The sequence below is a fragment of the Rattus rattus genome, chromosome 4, assembly GCF_011064425.1.
Source record: "Rattus rattus isolate New Zealand chromosome 4, Rrattus_CSIRO_v1, whole genome shotgun sequence".
In the NCBI taxonomy this organism is placed as follows: Eukaryota; Metazoa; Chordata; class Mammalia; order Rodentia; family Muridae; genus Rattus; species Rattus rattus.
In genome coordinates this window covers 132459028-132477225 of record NC_046157.1, presented here as the reverse complement: position 1 = coordinate 132477225, position 18198 = coordinate 132459028, and the positions used below count along the sequence as shown (strand labels likewise).

General features: G+C 39.2%; 1 protein-coding gene across 1 annotated transcript in view; it reads right to left on the bottom strand.

Moving 5' to 3' along the window:
• Positions 1-18198, bottom strand: part of LOC116898184 (vomeronasal type-2 receptor 116-like) — a 59978-nt gene that overhangs the window by 9423 nt on the left and 32357 nt on the right. Inside the window, exon 5 of the mRNA XM_032899547.1 lies at positions 15918-16068. Within this exon, the coding sequence (XP_032755438.1) occupies positions 15918-16068 (151 nt within the window). The remainder of the gene's footprint in view (positions 1-15917; positions 16069-18198) is intronic.

Sequence of the window (18198 nt, the reverse complement as noted above, 5' to 3'; positions counted from 1 at the left end):
GGTAATATCATACTGTGTAAGTTGGTATACTCATCAATCATAGTAATACAAAGAACAATTTGCCCAATTTTACTTCTCTTAATATTTGGAACACACCCATCTAAACTTACATAAATTTCTCTTAAAATGCATGTAGCATCGTTTACTTCATCCTACAGAACTTTGTGTACACAATTTTTCAGTTTTATATCATAACCCTACATGTTCATCTCTATAGATTTTCTTTCCTGCTTCTATGTTAAGTGGAGAGCAAACACCATGAATTTTCCACTAGATACCACCTATGTGACATATTATTATATCTGAAACATATGAATTTCTTACTCTCCACGCATTTTGTTTGAGTATTTTGCCAGAATGTAGGTCTATACAACACATGAATATATTGCCCATGATAGTCAGAATATGGGTGACAGATTCCCTGGAACAATAGTTGTAGATATTTGAAAATGCGCATATATGTGATAGGAGCCAAAGTCCTCTATTCTAAAGGGCATACAATGTTCATAACTAGTAAACTCATCCTCTAGTCCATATTCCACATGTGAAATTCTCTAGAAGAAATGAATCTTAAACTTCTTTAACTTTATCAAATAACATGTCCCAAATCATGCACACCTTGCAGTAATGTAAAGTCAACAAATATTGGACTGATGTTATTGATTATAGCCATTAATCTTGAACCCCAAACTTTAAAAATATACTGTGTGTAAATATCTAGAGCATCATTCATACTTTGGTACATAGATGAAAAATAAAGATGGGGCCTAGTTTACACCTGTGCCTGGAGCTGACCCGTTCCCACAACTCTCTGCACCCAGATCCCCTGGGGAGGGAATGGGACTCTCAGAAGTGAAGACAATTCTGAGAGCACAAGGGAAACCACCACTTCTGCTCACATTCCTGGCAGAAGAGGAACCCGCCTGGAGCCCTCTGGACACAGGAACCTAGGAACAGTCAGAGACAGAATCCTTCCAGTCTCCACCTGTGTCCAGAGCTGAAAGTCACTCTCCAGGAGGGCTGACACACCTAAGAGCAGAGGTAAGGCCACCACTTCTGCTCTGAGGGAACCAGCTGGCACCCTCAGGACACAGGAATGGAAGAACAGTCTGGAAGAGGATCGTTCTGGTTTCTGCCTGTGCCCAGAGATGCCCTGGTCCCAGTTTTTGTACATAGATTCCTCTAGGAGAAAGATGGCCTACAGGAGTGCTGACACACAGGATTACAAGAGGGTCAAGCTACTGTCAGAGACCACAAGACCAGACAAAAACAGAGATAACCCATGGTGAAAGACAAGTGTAGGAACCTAAGCAACAGAAACCAAGAATATTTGTCATTCTTAGAGCCCAGTTCTCCCACCACAGCACATTCTGGGTATCCTAGCACACCAGAAAAACAAGATTTGTATTTAAAATCACATCTTATGATGGTGATGATGATGGAGGACTTTAAAAGGTACATAAATAACTCACTTAAAAAACTACAGGAAAACACAGGTAAACAAGTAAAAGCCCTTAAAGAGAAAACACAAAATTCCCTATAAGAATTATAGGAAAACAAAAGAAAGAATTGAATGAAATATACTATCTAAAATGGAAACAAAAATAATTTAAAAATCAGAAAAGGAAGCAACCCTAGAGATAGAAAACCCAGAGAAGTGATTAGGAGTCATAGATGCAAGCACCACCAACAGAATATAAGACATAGAAGAGAGAATCTCAGGGGCAAAAGATACCATTGACACAATCATCAAAGAAAAAGCAAACTGCAAAAGGCTCCTAAGCCAAAACATTCAGGATATCCAGGACACAATGAGATCAAACCTAAAGATAATAGGCATAGAAGAGAGCAAAGACTCTCAACTTAAAGGGCCGGTAAATATCTTCAGCAAAATTATAGAAGAATACCTCTCTAACATAAAGAAAGAGATACCCATAAACATACAAAAGTCTACACAGAACTCCAAATAGATTGGACCAGAAATAAAATTTTCCCTGTCACATAATAGTCAAAACACCAAATGCACAAAACAAAGAAAGAATATTAAAAGGAATAAGAGAAAAAGGTCAAGTAACACATAAAAGCAGACCTATCAGGAATACACCAGACTTCTCAACAGAGATTGTGAAAACCAGAAGATCTTGGACAAACATTATATAGACCATAAGAGAAGACAAATGCCAGCCCAGGCTTCTATATCCAGCAAAACTCTGAATTAACATAGACGAAGAAACCAAGATATTCCATGACAAAACCAAATTTACACAAGATCTTTCCACAAATCCAGCCCTAAGAAGGATAATAGATGGGAAACTCCAACACAAGGAGCAAAACTACACCCTAGAAATAGGAAAATAGTAGTCTTCTTGCAACAAACCCAAAAGAAGAGAGAAACAGAAACATAATTCCACATCTAACAACAAAAATAACAGGAAACAACAATCACTATTCCTTAATACCTTTTAACATCAATGGATTCAATTCCCCAATACAAAGACATAGACTAATAGACTGATACTTAAGGAAGACCTAACATTTTGCTGCATACACAAAACACACCTCAAAGTAAAAGACAGAGAACACCTTAGAGTAAATGGCTGGAAAATAATTTTTCAAACAAATGATCACAAGAAATAAACTGGAATAGTCATCCAAATATTGAATAAAATTTATTTTCTATGAAAAGTTATCAAAAAAGACAAGGAAAAACACTTCTTATTCATCAAAGAAAAAAATCCACCAAGATGAACTCTCAATCCTGAATATTTATGCTCCAAATGAAAGGGCACCTACATTCATAAAAGAAAACTTTCTAAGGTTCAAAGCACATAAACAAAGAAATAGAACAGCAGACCAATTTCCCTTATGAAAATGGAGGCAAAATTACTCAATAAAGTTCTCACAAACCGAATCCAAGAACACATCAAAATAATCATCCAGCATGATTAAGTAGGCTTCATCATAGGGATTCAGGGGTAGTTCAATATACAGAAACCCATAAACATATTTCACTGTAAAAAAAAATTCAAGGGAAAAACATATAAACATCTCATTAGATGCTGATACATCATTTGATAAAAATTCAACACTCCCTCAGCTTAAAAGTCTTGGAAAGATCAAGAATTCAAAGCCCATACCTAAATATAGTAAAAGCAATAAACAACAAAACAGTAGGCAACATCAAACTAAACAGAGAGAAACTTGAAGTAATCCCACTAAAATCAGGGACTAGACAAACCTAGCAACTATTTAAGTTGGTCAAAGGGATAGGAACTGGAAAGGAAGAAGTCAAAATATCGCCATTTGCAGATAACATAATAGTATATTTAAGTGACTTCAACAGTTCCACAAGAGAATTCCTGATAACCAACTTCAGCAAAGTGGCTGGATATAAAATTAACTCAAACAAATCCGTAGCCTTCCTCTACTCAAAGAATAAACAGAGAAGAAAGAAATTAGGGAAATGACTCCCTTCACAATAGTCATAAATAATATAACACAACTTGGTGTGACTCTAACTGAGAAATTAAAAGATCTGTATGATAAGAAATTGAAGTCTCTGAAGAAAGAATTGAAGAAGACCTCAAAAGATGAAAAGATCTCCAATGCTCATGGACTGGCAGGATTAATATAGTAAAAACGACAATCTTGTCAAAAGCTATCTACTGATTCAATCCATCTTCATGAAAATTCCAACTCAATTTTTCAGAGAATTAGAAAGAGCAATTTGCAAATTAATTTGGAACAACAAAAAACTCAGCATAGCAAAACTATCCTTAACAGTAAAATAACTTCTGGGGTCATCACCAAACCTGACCTCAAGCTGTATTACAGATCAATAGTGATTAAAAAAAATGTATGGATTTGGTAAAGAGACAGGCAGGTATATCAACAGAATAGAATTGATGACTCAGGACAGTCACCAGGAACTCCTACATACCTGAGAGCAGAGCTCCCTGATCCCAAACCTTGGGGGAGACAGCAGAACACCCAGAAGTGCAGGCCATCCTGAGAACACAGAACAGATTACCACTTCTTCCACACTTTGCCCACATCCAAGAGGAAAGTGCATAGTGCTACTGGACACAGGAATATAGGAGCAGTCAGCAGCAGGTACCTGTAGTTCTGGTCTGTGCGGGGATGTGAACTGGACCTGGCACACAACTTCCTGTACACAAATCCTGTGGAAGAGGAAGCTGGACCCTTAGAAGTATGGACACGCCTGAGAAATCAGAGGAGACTACCCTCTGGCCACATTCCCTACCCAAAAGGGAATAGACTAGTGCCATCTGTGTCCCCTGGGTGCACGGACCTAGGAGCACTCAGGGGTGGGATACTTCTGGTTCCTGCATGTGCAGAGAGCTGAAAGAGCTTCATCAGGAATGCCTACACACCTGAGAGCAGAATACTCTGTTCCCAGAACCAGTTGAAAGAAAACAGGAAAGCAGGTCCACAGGAGTGCTGACACAGCAGGCTACAGTAGGCCCAAGTCACTGTCAGAAACAGCAAGACAAGCTGACACCAGAGACAACCGGATAGCAAGAGGCAAGCACAGGAACCTAAATAACAGAAACCAAGATTACTTGGGATCATCAGAGCCCAGTTCTCCCACCAAAGCAAATACTGGATATACAAACACACTGGAAAGGCAAGATTTAGATAAAAATTATGGAGAGTAAGAACATAAATAACTCCCTTAAAGAATTACAGGAAAACAAAACCAAGCAGGTAAAGAAATTGAACAAAACCATCCAAGATTTAAAAATGGAAATAGAAACAATAAAAAAGCACAAAGGAGGACAACCCTGGAGACAGAAAACCCAGGGAAGAGAGCAGAAGTCAAAGATGCAAGCATCACCAACACAATACAAGAGAAAGAAGAGAGAACCTCTGGGGCAGAAGATACAATAGAAAACATAGACACAACTGTCAAAGATAATGTAAAATGCAAAAGCTCCTAGCCCAAAACATGCAAGAAATCCAGGACACAATGAGTAAATCAAACATAAATATGATAGGTGCAGAAGAGAGGGAAGACTCCCAAATTAAAGGGCAAGCAAATATCTTCAACAAAATTATACAAGAAAACTTTCCTAACCTAAAGAAAGAGATGCCCATAAGCATACAAGAAGCCTGTAAAAGTCCAGATAGGACCAGAAAAGAAATTTCCCCTGTCACATAATAGCCAAAACACCAAATGCACAAAACAAAGAAAGAATATGAAAATGAGTAAAGGAAAAAGGTCAAGTAACATATAAAGGCAGGCCTATAAAAATTACAAGAAACTTCTCACTATGAAAACCAGAAGATAATGGGCAGATGTCATACAGACCCTAAGAGAACACAAATGCCAGCCAAGGATACCATATCCAGCAAAACTCTCAATTAACATAGATGGAGAAACCAAGATATTTCATGAAGAAATCAAATTTACACAATATCTTTCCACAAACCCAGCCCTAAAAAGGATAATAGATGGAAAAACTCCAACACAAGGAGGGAAACTACACCCTAGAAAAAGCAAGAAAGTAATCCCCCTTGCAATGAAACCAGAAGAAGAGAGACACAAAAACAAAATTCCACCTCTAAATATGAAAAAACAGGAAGCAAGAATCGCTATTACTTAATATCTCTCAACACAAATGGAGTCAATTCCCCAATAAAAAGAAATAGACTAACAGACTGGATACATAGAGAGGACACAGCATTTTGCTGCATACAGGAAACATACCTCGCAGACAAAGACAGACACTACCACAGAGCAAAAGGCTGGAAAACAAATTTCCAAGCAAATGGTCTGAAGAAACAAGACTGAGTATCCATTCTATTATTGAATGAAATCTACTTTCAACCAAAAGTCATCAAAAAGATAAGGAAGGACACTTCATATTCATCAAAGGAAAAACCCAACAAGATGAACTCCAATACATAAATATTTATGTTCCAAATACAAGGGCACCGATATTCATAAAAGAAACCTTAACAGAGATCAAATCACACATTGCACCTCACACAATAATAATAGGAGATTTCAACCCCCCACTCTCATCAATGGACAGATCGTGGAAACAGAAATTTAACAGAGACACAGAGAAACTAACGGAAGTTATGAAACAAGTGGACTTAACAGATATTTATAGAACATTTCATCCTAAAACAAAAGCTATATATCTTCTTCTCATCACCTCATGGTACCTTCTCCAAAATTGACCATATAATCAGTCACAAAATAGGTCTCAGCAGATACAGAAAGATAGAAATAATCACATGCATTCTATCAGATCACCAGGTACTAAGGCTGGTCTTCAATAAAAACAATAACAACAGAACGCCCACAAATACATGGAAGTTGAACAATGCTCTACTTAATGATACCTTGCATAAGGAAGAAATAAAGAAAGAAATTAATGACATTTTAGAATTTAGTGAAAATGAAGGCACAATATACCTGGACATGGGACATAGTAAAAGCAGTGCTAAGGAGATTTCCTCTAAAGGAAATCTCAAAGCTCTGAGTGCATCCAAAAAGAAACAGAAGAGAGCGTATATCAGTAGCTTGATGGCACACCTAAAAGTTCTAGAAAAAAAGAAACAAATACACTCAAGAGGAGTAGAAGGCAGGAAATAATCAACCTCAGGGCTAAAATCAACCAAGTAGAAACAAAAAGGATTGTACAATGAATCAACAAAACTAGGATCTGGTTCCAAGAGAAAATCAACAAGATAGATAAACCCTTAGCCAGAATAACATGACAGGAAAGAAAGTGTATCCAAATTAACAAAATCAGAAATGAAAAGGGAGACATAACAACAGAATCTGAGGAAATTCAAAAAATCATCAGATCCTACTATAAAAGCCTATGTTCGGCAAAAGTGAAAAATTTTGAGGAAATGGACAATTTTCTAGAAAAATATCAGGTACAAAAGTTAAATCAGGAACAGATGAACCATCTAAACAACCCATAATTCCTTAAAAAAAATTGAAGCAGTTATTAAAATTCTCCCAACCACAAAGAGCCAAGGACCAGATGGGTTTAGTGCAGAATTCTACCAGGCCTTCATAGAAGACCTCATACCTGTACTGTCCAAACTATTCTACAAAATAGAAATAGATGAAACACTACCAAATCACTTCTATGAAGCCACAATTACTCTTATACCTAAACCAACAAAGACCCAACAAAGAAATAGAACTTCAGACCAATTTCCCTTATGAATATCGATGCAAAGATACTCAATAAAATTCTTGCAAAGAAAATCCAAAACACATCAAAATGATCATCCATCATGGTCAAGTATGCTTCATCCCAAGGATGCAGGGATAGTTCAATATATGGAAATCCATCAACGTAATCCACTATATAAACAAACTCAAAGAAAAAAAACCACATGATCATTTCATTAGATGCTGAGAAAGCATTTGACAAAATTCAATACCCCTTCATGATAAAAGTCCTGAAAAGATCAGGAATTCAAGGCCCATACTTAAACATAGTAAAAGCAATATACAGCAAACCAGTAGCTAACATTGAACTAAATGGAGAGAAACTTGAAGCAATCCCACTAAAACCATGGAATAGACAAGGCTGCCTCTACCTACTAATTCAATATAGTATTGAAAGTTCTAGCCAGAGTAACCAGTTGAGGATAGCAGGTCAAAGAAATACGAATTGGAAAGGAGGAAGTCAAAATATCACTATTTGCAGATGATATGATAGTAAACATAAGTGGCCCCAAAAGTTCCACCAAAACACTACTAAGCCTGATAAACAACTTCAACAAAGTGTGGGGGTATAAAATTAACTCAAATAAATCAGTATCCTTCCTCTACTCAAAGGATAAACAGGCTGAGAAAGAAATTAGGGAAATGATACCCTTCATAATAGTCCCAAATAATATGAAACACCTCAGTGTGACTCTAACCAAGCAAGTGAAAGATTTGTATGATAAGAACTTCAAGTCTCTGAAAAAAGAAACTGAAGAAGATATCAGAAATGGAAAGATCTCCCATGCTCATGGATTGGCATGATTAATATAGTAAAAATAGTCATTTTGCCAAAAGCAATCTACATATTCAATGCAATCCCCATCAAAATTCCAACTCAATTCTTCATAGAGATAGAAAGAGCAATTTGCAAATTTATTTGGAATAACAACAAAGACAGGATAGTAAAAACTATCCTCAACAATAAAACAACTTCTGGCAGAATCACCATCCCTGACGTCAAGCACTATTGCAGAGCAATAGTGATAAAAACTGTACGGTATTAGTACAGAAAGATAGATCAGTGGAATAGAATTGATAGTTGTAACCCCAGTGCAAGGGAATATCAGAGGGGGGCGGTAAGGGGGTGGATGGGTGTAGAGAGCCGCTATAACATGCGCCACCACTAGATGGCACTGGCTTCCACTGCGCCCCACGTGGAAGGCCAAGTCAGTCAAGATGGCGCCAGCCAGCCGGCCCCCCCCTTCAGGAAGTTAACTGTGTGCATGTGCAAGAGTGCCTTTGTGCCAGGTCTTTGCCCATTCCGGGGCGTGCCTGATGAGGTCATGAGTAAGCAACCAATCAGGTGTGGATGCGCGACATTAGGGGGTATAGAACACACCATGTTGGCGTGACAAAGGGGCTTCTCCATGAGACAGGAATAAAGTATCACCCATAGCAAGAATTTCTATGTCTCGCGTGCTTCTTGCCGGCGGAAAGTCGCGCGTGGGATATTTGGTGCCGAGAAACCCGGGACAAAAATATCATCGCCGGCGCTACGAGAAGCCTCCGTTTCACGGAAGAAATTCAGAAGCTATGGAATGCAGGTAAAAAACTCTGAGAGACCATGACTAGCCTTGATCTGCTCAACTCAGTCCCCTGCCGGACGGCGGCAGGTGCCCCTGTGGTTGCTCTGGCAACCCTCGGGCTTTTTCTATTGACCTTTGAGTTTCTAGCTACCGCCAAAAGGCGTCAGAGGTTGCATGGGAACTGCCTAGTTAAAACAACAAAGCGGAGAGTGTTGGGGGAGGCGGAAAAGCGTCAGAAACAGAGGGTAGTGAAAAGTTACAACAGGGAAAAAGGATACTGATCGATCTCAAGTACCAGTCCCCTCAATTCGGAGGTGAAATATTGGGAAAGAATGCCCCAGGAGAGAAGGGAGGAAAGTAAAAGGAACACAGTATTTTGGGAGAAAAGCTTTGTCTTGGTGCTTATAAAAGGTATAATTAAGCTCCCGCGCCGGCTCTCGGGACGCCCCGGCGTCCGTGCGCTGACGCGACAGCTTTACAGAGTCATGCTGATCAGATTTGATCAAGGCAGACCACCTGAAAATTTATTCAGGAGAATCAAACAAAAGGACATCTCAGTGCCCACGCACAGCCTGATGGAGTTTATGTAATTGGGTTGTGAATAAAATTATTCAGGGCTGTGTTTCACTTCCATACCATTGGCAAATGTCGGTCGTGCCGCTCAGATAATATATCTTAGTATCTTACAGGAATTGGGTTTCAACATGTTGGTGGACTAGTCCAGGAATTGAGACAATCCATCGCCCATATCAACTCCACCCGAGTGGATAGTCACCGTGGACACCATCTAGTTTTTTCCCTCTTTGTCTATTGTTTGTCTCTGGTGCACCAGGATGTCTCCATGTCTGTCAGTTTATGTCTGTGATTTTTGTTTCTCGTTGTTTAAATGTTTTATGTTTCATGTTCAAAAGAAAAAATGGTAAAAACCTTATCTGCCGGTCGTACACACCTTGACTTGGTTTTAATTCGTTTCAAAAGGGAACAAATGAATAAAAAACAGTTTCAATCAGGTCTTTGAAGCCCTGTGCCTGGAGCCAGGTGTCTAGATTAGCTGGAGGAGCTGCTTAGAGGCTGGCTAAGCGTCTACACGGGCTGATCTTAAAAGCGCCAACAGCTTCTCAGCCTCTTCGATACAAGAGTTGATAGCTGTTTCTCTTAGAAAAATCCCTGACTGATTAATTGACTCAACAGGTGACAAGGTGCATCTCTTAAAATCATAGCTAAAAAGGTAAAAATGGTGTTTGGTATATATATTAAGATATGTGTAGCCACTTCAATTTTGTTTCTCATTGGTTTTAAATGTATAAATATGCTCTGCTTGTCTTGGTTGTGGATTATTGGCTTTCAAGTTATTAGATATGGTTAAAAAGGTATAATATTGGTAACAGAAAGTTGGCTTAAAACTGTAATTTGGATGAAGTAATTCTAGACAACATGTGACATTGGGCCACCCTAGTGAGACAGGTCTAAATTGAGGTAATATTTTTATGGAATTCTTATGCTAGAAACCAGGCTTCTAAAAGAATTTAAGATATTGTCTCGAAAGGTATTGGAGACCGCACCATTGTGCGTTCAAATGTAGAATTGATAGTCAAACTTTACAACATAATAGATAGACTTGGGGTGCCTTGGAGACTAGATTGTTTGTTGGGGGTTGAGTTTTGCTTTCCAAAGGTGTGGCTTGCCCTGAAGTTATCTGTATTTTAATGCTAATTCCACTGCCCCAAAAACAGCTGCCTAGCAAGTTTTGCTTTCTAAAGCTGTGGCTTGCCCTGAAGTTATCTGTATTCTAATGCTAATTTCCACTGCCCGGAGAACAGCTGCCTAGTCACGTACTCAGAACTCAGGTGACCTTGTGGTGGTGGTCTGGTGTTACAAGGAGAACTTAAGGATTTGATTAAGGATTGCCAGTGTTACATTGACTAACTCAAATTTATTTATAATTGAGGAAAAATCAAACAGGTAGAGATTGTATTGGATAGAGATTGTTACAGGATTTACGAAGGATTGATGAGGGTTTGGAACTTATGAGAACATTACAGCCAGTTTCCTTACTCCAAGATTTAGAGGATTTTTTTGTACAATTTGTTTACGTCACAGCAATTGTGAGTTTTACTTTTGTGAGCTTGCTTATAATTTTAGAGAGCCCATGAAGTGATATCATTAAAAATTTTACAAAAAAATGGCTAATAGCCTTATGTAATTTTGTTGCTTCTTCAATGTAAGAAGCTAGAAATTTTAATCTTTCAGTGTATATGGAAATTTTTACTATAAACCTTTGCTCTCAAAATGAGCTTTAATATTTGCGGAGTAGCTATTGCTCCAAAAAAAAGATTCAATATTAATTTTTAATATTTAAAGCTAATTTTAAACTTCTAAAGATATGTTAATTGGCTAAGTACCTCACCCTACCAGAGGACTTAGGTCTTTGTTATGCACATTGGAGATAAAGCTTCAGCTGTGTTAGTACAGAGTTGTGGACTGGAGTCATAGAAGTATTTTGAAAAGAAACCTGGTAAAACATACCTTAGTCCAAACAGCAAGTTAATTGGTTATTACAAAATACTGATATTTGGCTTATTACTTATACAAATTTTTCAGGCAAAATTGATAATTTTACACTTTACATGCTTTTGTACTTCCTACATATTTGTGCGTACTACCCATAGGAAATGCGCTTAGAGAATTTACAGGTGGTTCATCTAATGAAAAGGCTACAGATATGATTGGATCACTTGCTTATTCTCTTGAGTTCCTGCTGCTTCAGCACAGATTATTAATTCTCATGCTTTATCCGCTGTTTTTAAAATGTTAAAAATCAAGCTTTCACTTCATATACTGATAGTCATTGTGTGGTTTGTGGTTTACAATTGATTTCAATTACTTAATGCTTTATTGGAGACAGGTTTTCTACTTAAAATCAGTGAGTGATTCCAGTATAAATTGTCTGACAACTCACTGTCCTTTCAGTGCTCTGGCTCAGACAACTAAACAAAACCATAGACCCACTCTTTAAAAATGGTAATGGGGTTGATAACACACCCTCATGAAAAGAGGAAGACTTCATTTGCTTACTTTCAACGCCCAGCTTCACCCTGCCAACTCAGATTTCAAAATAATGCTAAATCTGGACCTTGTTTACAGGATTCGACATTTCTAATTAATGCTTAAAACTTGTGCGGTGCTGGAGAGATGGCTTAGTGATTAAGAACACTAAATACTGTTCCTTAATAGACCATTTAAGAACTTAAACTAGATTGCCTGAGCTCTTTAACAAGGGAGGACAGATACCAGACAGATTAGGCCTTACATAAGAAAAATTAGTGAAAAAATCTCATTCTTTATATATCCAATACAATAATGCTGGAGATAATAATTTGGTATACAAGTCAATTTATATATACAAGTGCTCAGTGTCCTCAATTTAATCCTCGAGGACTTACCTTAATAAATAATATCTTTACTATATCTTTATAAATAAAAAGGGGGAGTTATCCCTGTATGCTAAAATATGCTCCTTTTATTTCAATTTTAAAAATTTGGATGCCAAAGTTTATGGCACCCTACAACTAGGCATACTTCTGCCTAGGTGAGAGAGATCCACTTAGTGACATGTTCCTGTCCAGATATTTTATATGGGGAAGAGGGAATGTTTGTGTTTTTTCTACAGGATGCTACAAGAGTGTGCCAGCTGCCTGGGTGGTTGCTGAGACTTGCTGATCCTGGTTACATGAAGATTCAGCTCTCATGGTTCGGGTCCCTAGAGTCATTCCTCTGCCCTGAAAAGAAGATGGAAGACCCCCCCTTCACCTTTTGTCATCACAGAAATTTTGCCGTTGCTGCAGTCAGTGTTACCGCTGCGTGTGTTCCCGTCCCCACTGTGGCCCTACGCTCAGACTCTGTACACTGCTGCTTGCTGACTCCAGCTGTTACCCCTGTCCCTTCATTTCCCTGGTGACTCTTGCTGCCTTAACTGGTAACTGGTGTTGCCATTTTACAGACTGTTGCTTCACAGAAAGCCACCTGTTTAAAGCTACAATGACTGTAGAACTCTGTCCTGGTCATACAGATCTCAGAATTTGGTTCCATTGTTTGCTGGTTGTTCCAGAGAAAAATGACTGATCCTGAACTGTCCTGGAAAAGACCTTGACACTTTCGCTGCTATTGTAGCAGCCATTACTGCTACAGACATTGTGTCTGCAGTGTCTGGAGTTATCCTCCCCCAATCTATTGTTAGACAAGTACAGTGGGTGAACTTTCTGGAGTAGTTACTAACAATTGGAAATTCTAAATTTCATTATAGGAGTGGCTTGACCATGGCCCTTGGTGGCAACAGCTGAGGAGGACCAAATGAGGTGCCCACTACTTATCGGGAGTGGCTCTGTTTGATGCAGCCCTATGCTGTGGATCAGTATTCATACCATGGTTGGTTTGCAAACTCAGATCTCAACAATAATGTGACAAGGCCGTTATTCACTCAAGCACTTGTGGCCATTGTACAAAGGGCCTCCACTGAAATTTGGTTATCTTGCTCAGGATTTACTCTGTATCTGAGTTCCCTGCTCCTGCACCCCAGGGACCTGCGGGTCCATTGCACTGGGAGGAGAGGAATTCTCTTTGTATTCTGAGTTCTCTGCTCTTGCACCCCATAGACCTGTGGGTCCATTTGCACTGGGATTGAGAGAGACTCAGTGATTTCCTTTGATCAGCCCCTGCACATCGCTGAGGTTTCCTCATTGCACGCGATAGGGTGATCATGACTGCTATAAAATTATAAATTAAAAGGGTGAGATGTAGAGAGCCGCTATAACATGCGCCACCACTAGATGGCGCTGGCTTCCACTGCGCCCCACGTGGAAGGCCAAGTCAGTCAAAATGGCGCCAGCCAGCCGGCCCCCCCCTTCAGGAAGTTAACTGTGTGCATGTGCAAGAGTGCCTTTGTGCCAGGTCTTTGCCCATTCCGGGGCGTGCCTGATGAGGTCATGAGTAAGCAACCAATCAGGTGTGGATGCGCGACATTAGGGGGTATAGAACACACCATGTTGGCGTGACAAAGGGGCTTCTCCATGAGACAGGAATAAAGTATCACCCATAGCAAGAATTTCTATGTCTCGCGTGCTTCTTGCCGGCGGAAAGTCGCACGTGGGACAGATGGGGAGGGGAACACCCTTAATAGAAGTAGGGGAGTGTGAGGGAATAGGGTGCTTATGGACGGGAAACCAGAAAAGGGAATAACATTTGAAATGATAATAAAGAAATATCCAATTAATACAAAAGAATTGAAGACCCAGAAAAGAACCCACATATTTATGGTCACTTGATTTTTGACAAAAGAGCTAATACCGTGCAATGGATAAATGATAACATTTTTGACATATGGTGCTGGTTCACCTGGCAGCCAGCATGTAGAAGAATGCAATTCAATCCATTCTTGTTGCTCCATACAAAGCTCAAGTCCACTTGAAGCAAGGGCCTCCACATAAAACCAAATATACTCAAATTAGTAGAAGAAAAAGTAGGGAAGAACCTCAACACATGGGCACTAAGGAAATTTTTCTGTATAGAACACCAATGGCTTATGCTTTAAGATCAAGAATAGACAAATGGGACTACATAAAATTGCTTCTGTAAGGCAAAGGACACTGTCATTAGGACAAAACAGCAACCAACAGATTGAGAAAAGATCTTTACCAATCTTATATCCAATAGAAGGCTAATATCCATTATGTACAAAGTACTCAAGAAGCTAAACTCTATTAACCCTATTACTAGTTATAACCCTATTAAAATGTGATTCAGAGCTAAACAAAGAATGCTCAGCTAAGGAATTGGAATGGCTGAGAAGTATCTAAAGACATGTTCAACCTCCTTAGTCATCAGGAAAATGCCAATCAAAACCACCCTGTGATTTCACCTCACACCAGTCAGAATAGCTAAGATAAAAAAAACTCAGGTGACAACAGATGCGGTGTGTATGTGGAGAATAAAAGCACTTTTCAATTGTTGGTGGAATTGCAAGCTATTTCAACCACTGTGGAAATCGGTCTGGAAGTTCCTCAAAAAATTGGACATAGTACTTCCTTAGTACCATGCTATACCACTCCTGGGCATATACCCAAGCAATTCTCTAACATATAACAAGGATACATGCTCCACTATATTCATAGCAGCCTTATTTTTATAGCCAGAAGGTGGAAAGAACTCAGATGTCCTACAAGAGAGGAATGGATACAGAAAATGTGATACATTTAAACAATGGAGTACTACTCAGCTCTTAAAAACAATGACTTCATATAATTTTTAGGCAAATGTATGGAACTAGAAACTATCATCCTGTGTGTGGTAACACAATCACAAAAAACACACATGGTATGCACTCACTGATAAGTGGATATTAGCCCAAAAGTTCAAATTACCCAAGATACAATCCAAAGACCACATGAAGCTCAAAAAGAAGGATGACCAAAGTGAGGATGCTTCAGTTTTCCTTAGAAGAGGGAACAAAATATTCATAAGAGGCCATTCAGAGCCTACCCTACCTGGGGATCCAGCAATTAAACATACAGTCAACAAACCCAGACAATATTCCTGATGCCAAGAAGTGCATGCTGACAGGAACCTGATATAGCTATCTCCTGAGAGGCTGTGACAGAACATGATGAATGCAGAAGTGAATGTTTACAGCCAGTCATTGAACTGAGAACAGGGTCTTTATTGGAGGAATCAGAAAGGATTTAAAGAGCAAACCCATTAGAACAACAATACCAACCAACCAGAGCTCCCAGTTACTAAACCACCATCCAAAGAGTACAGATGGATAGACCCATTACTCTGTCTGCATGTGTAGCACAGGATGGCCTTGTTGGGAAGCAATGGGAGAAGCCCTTAGTCCTGCCAAGGCTGGACCTCCCAGTGTAGGGGAATGTCAGGACAGGGAGACAGGAAGGGGTATGTGGGTGGGGAGGGGGAATACCCTTATAGAAAAAGGGGGAGGGGGAATGGGATAGGAGTTTTATGGATGGTAAACTGGCAGAGGGGATAACATCTAAAATGTAAATTAAAAAATTCAATATAAAAATGTTCAAAGCATAGCAAAAAAATAAAATAAAATAAAGGTTGGTAACACATCTTCCATGCATGCATGCACTTGCCTGTTCCATTTGAGATTTCATTTTCTGGGCAGAGGCTGCATTCAAAACAGCAGGCATACTTGCCATCATGAAAAGATTTCCTAAATCCAGGACTACAATTTTCACTGCATACAGATGTGGGAATCTAAGGAAATCAGAGACGTGAAGAATTATTCTAGAAAACTCTTCTTGAAGCCTGTCAAGACCATTTAAACACACTCAAAAGTCATCAGCTGTACCCACACTCTAGCTTCCATTTTTGGTGCAAGAATCTCCCTGCTTCTCCTGCTGCCAACCCTAGGAGCAGTCAACCCTAGGAGCAGCAGGAGAAGAGTTCTTAGTGACCTTCCTGCCACATCCCATTAAAAAATCCAACACTAGGAAACTGTACTCTAGCCCCTACATTCCATTTTCTGGCCCACATCACTTCCTGCTTTCTAGGAGACCTCCAACCACCAACACCTCAGGCCATACTTATACTAGGGACTTCAAAGACCACACAGGCCAAAACTTGAAAGAGTAAGACCTCCTGAGCCTTAGCTATTTCTAGTCACAATAATCCCAGTCTCTGTGGGCCAGAATAGAACATGGAAATAGAAACCAAGGGGAAAAGACCTAAGATATATTCATTCACCAAAGATGAACATAGAAATTAGCATCTACAACTATACCTGCAAAATTCTCATGGGGAAATGGCAGCTTAAGAACATGAGAAGCAGCAGGTACGGTACTATCACAGCACTCTAGCCCAGCTGCAGTGCTACAGTAAGGCCTATAAACTGACACAGCTGAATCACAGAACTTGTTTTTACATCCAATTTTATAAATATGAGAGTGGCCTTTAAAGAGGAAAATAATTCATCTCTTAAAGATATATGGGAAAATACAATCAAATAGTTGACAGAAATGAATAAAACTATTCAAAACATGAAAATGGAAATAGAAGCAATAAAGAAAGCAAAAATTGTGGGAATCCTGAGATGGAAACCTAGATAAGCAAATATAAACTATAAGCATTCTCGAACAAAATACAAGAGGTAAAAAAGAAAAGTTCGCAGCACTAAATGCCTTCATGAAAACTGATTAATATCTCATACTAACAACTTAACAGCAATCAGGAATGTTCTAGATCACCAAAGTGAAAACAAACATGATCAAGAGGAGTAGATGGTAGTTAATAATAGAATCAAATGCAGGGATGACATTAATAAAATTGAAACAAACTGAAAAAAAAACAAAGAATCAATAAAACAAAGAGTTGGGTATTCAAGAAAATCAACAAGATTTAGTTTAGTATCTGAGGAATGATTTAAGGAAGACGCCTGAAGATGGCGAGACTTTCCATAAAACAATAAACTTTTAGTCAAACTAAAAGCCACAGAAAGAATATCTAAATTATCAAATCAAAAATGAAAAGGAGGGCGTAATGGACACCAAGGAAATGCAAAGAGAAATTAGAACTTATCCCAAAATCTATATGCTACATAACAGTAAAATCTAAATGAAATGGACAATTTACTTTGCAGATACCACTTACCTTTCCTAATGTCAAGCTATACTACAGAGAAATAGCAATAAAAATACATTGTATTGTCCTAAAAACAGATTGAAAATGGAATTGAATCCAAGACACAGAAATAAACACAGACACCTGTAGAACTCATTTTTTGTCAACGATGACAATAGAATACAATGGAAATAGACAGCATCTTCAACAAGTGGTGCTAGTGTGTGGAAGAATGCAAATGGATCCATATCTATCACTCTCCCCAAACTTAAATCCAAGTGGATCAAATCATCTACATAAAACCAGATACAGAGACACACCTGGGAAACCAGAAGAGACTACACTCTGCCCACATCTCTGACTCCAGAGGAAAACACCAGATGCCATCTGGGACTCTGGTGCACGGGGGCTCCTGGAAAGGGCGGCACAGGTCCTCCTGGTTGCTGCCCCTGTAGAGATCTCATAGGCAACACCCCATGAGCAAACTTGAGCCTCGGGACCACAGGTAAGACCAACTTTTCTGCTCCAAGCAACCTGTCTGGTGAACTCAGGACACAAGCCGACAGGAACAGCTGAAGACCTGTAGATAGGAAAAACTACACGCCCGAAAGCAGAACACTCTGTTCCCATAACTGGCTGAAAGAAAACAGGAAAACAGATCTACAGCACTCCTGACACACAGGCTTATAGGACACTCTAGCCACTATCAGAAATAGCAGAACAAAGTAACACTAGAGATAATCTGATGGTGAGAGGTAAGCACAGGAA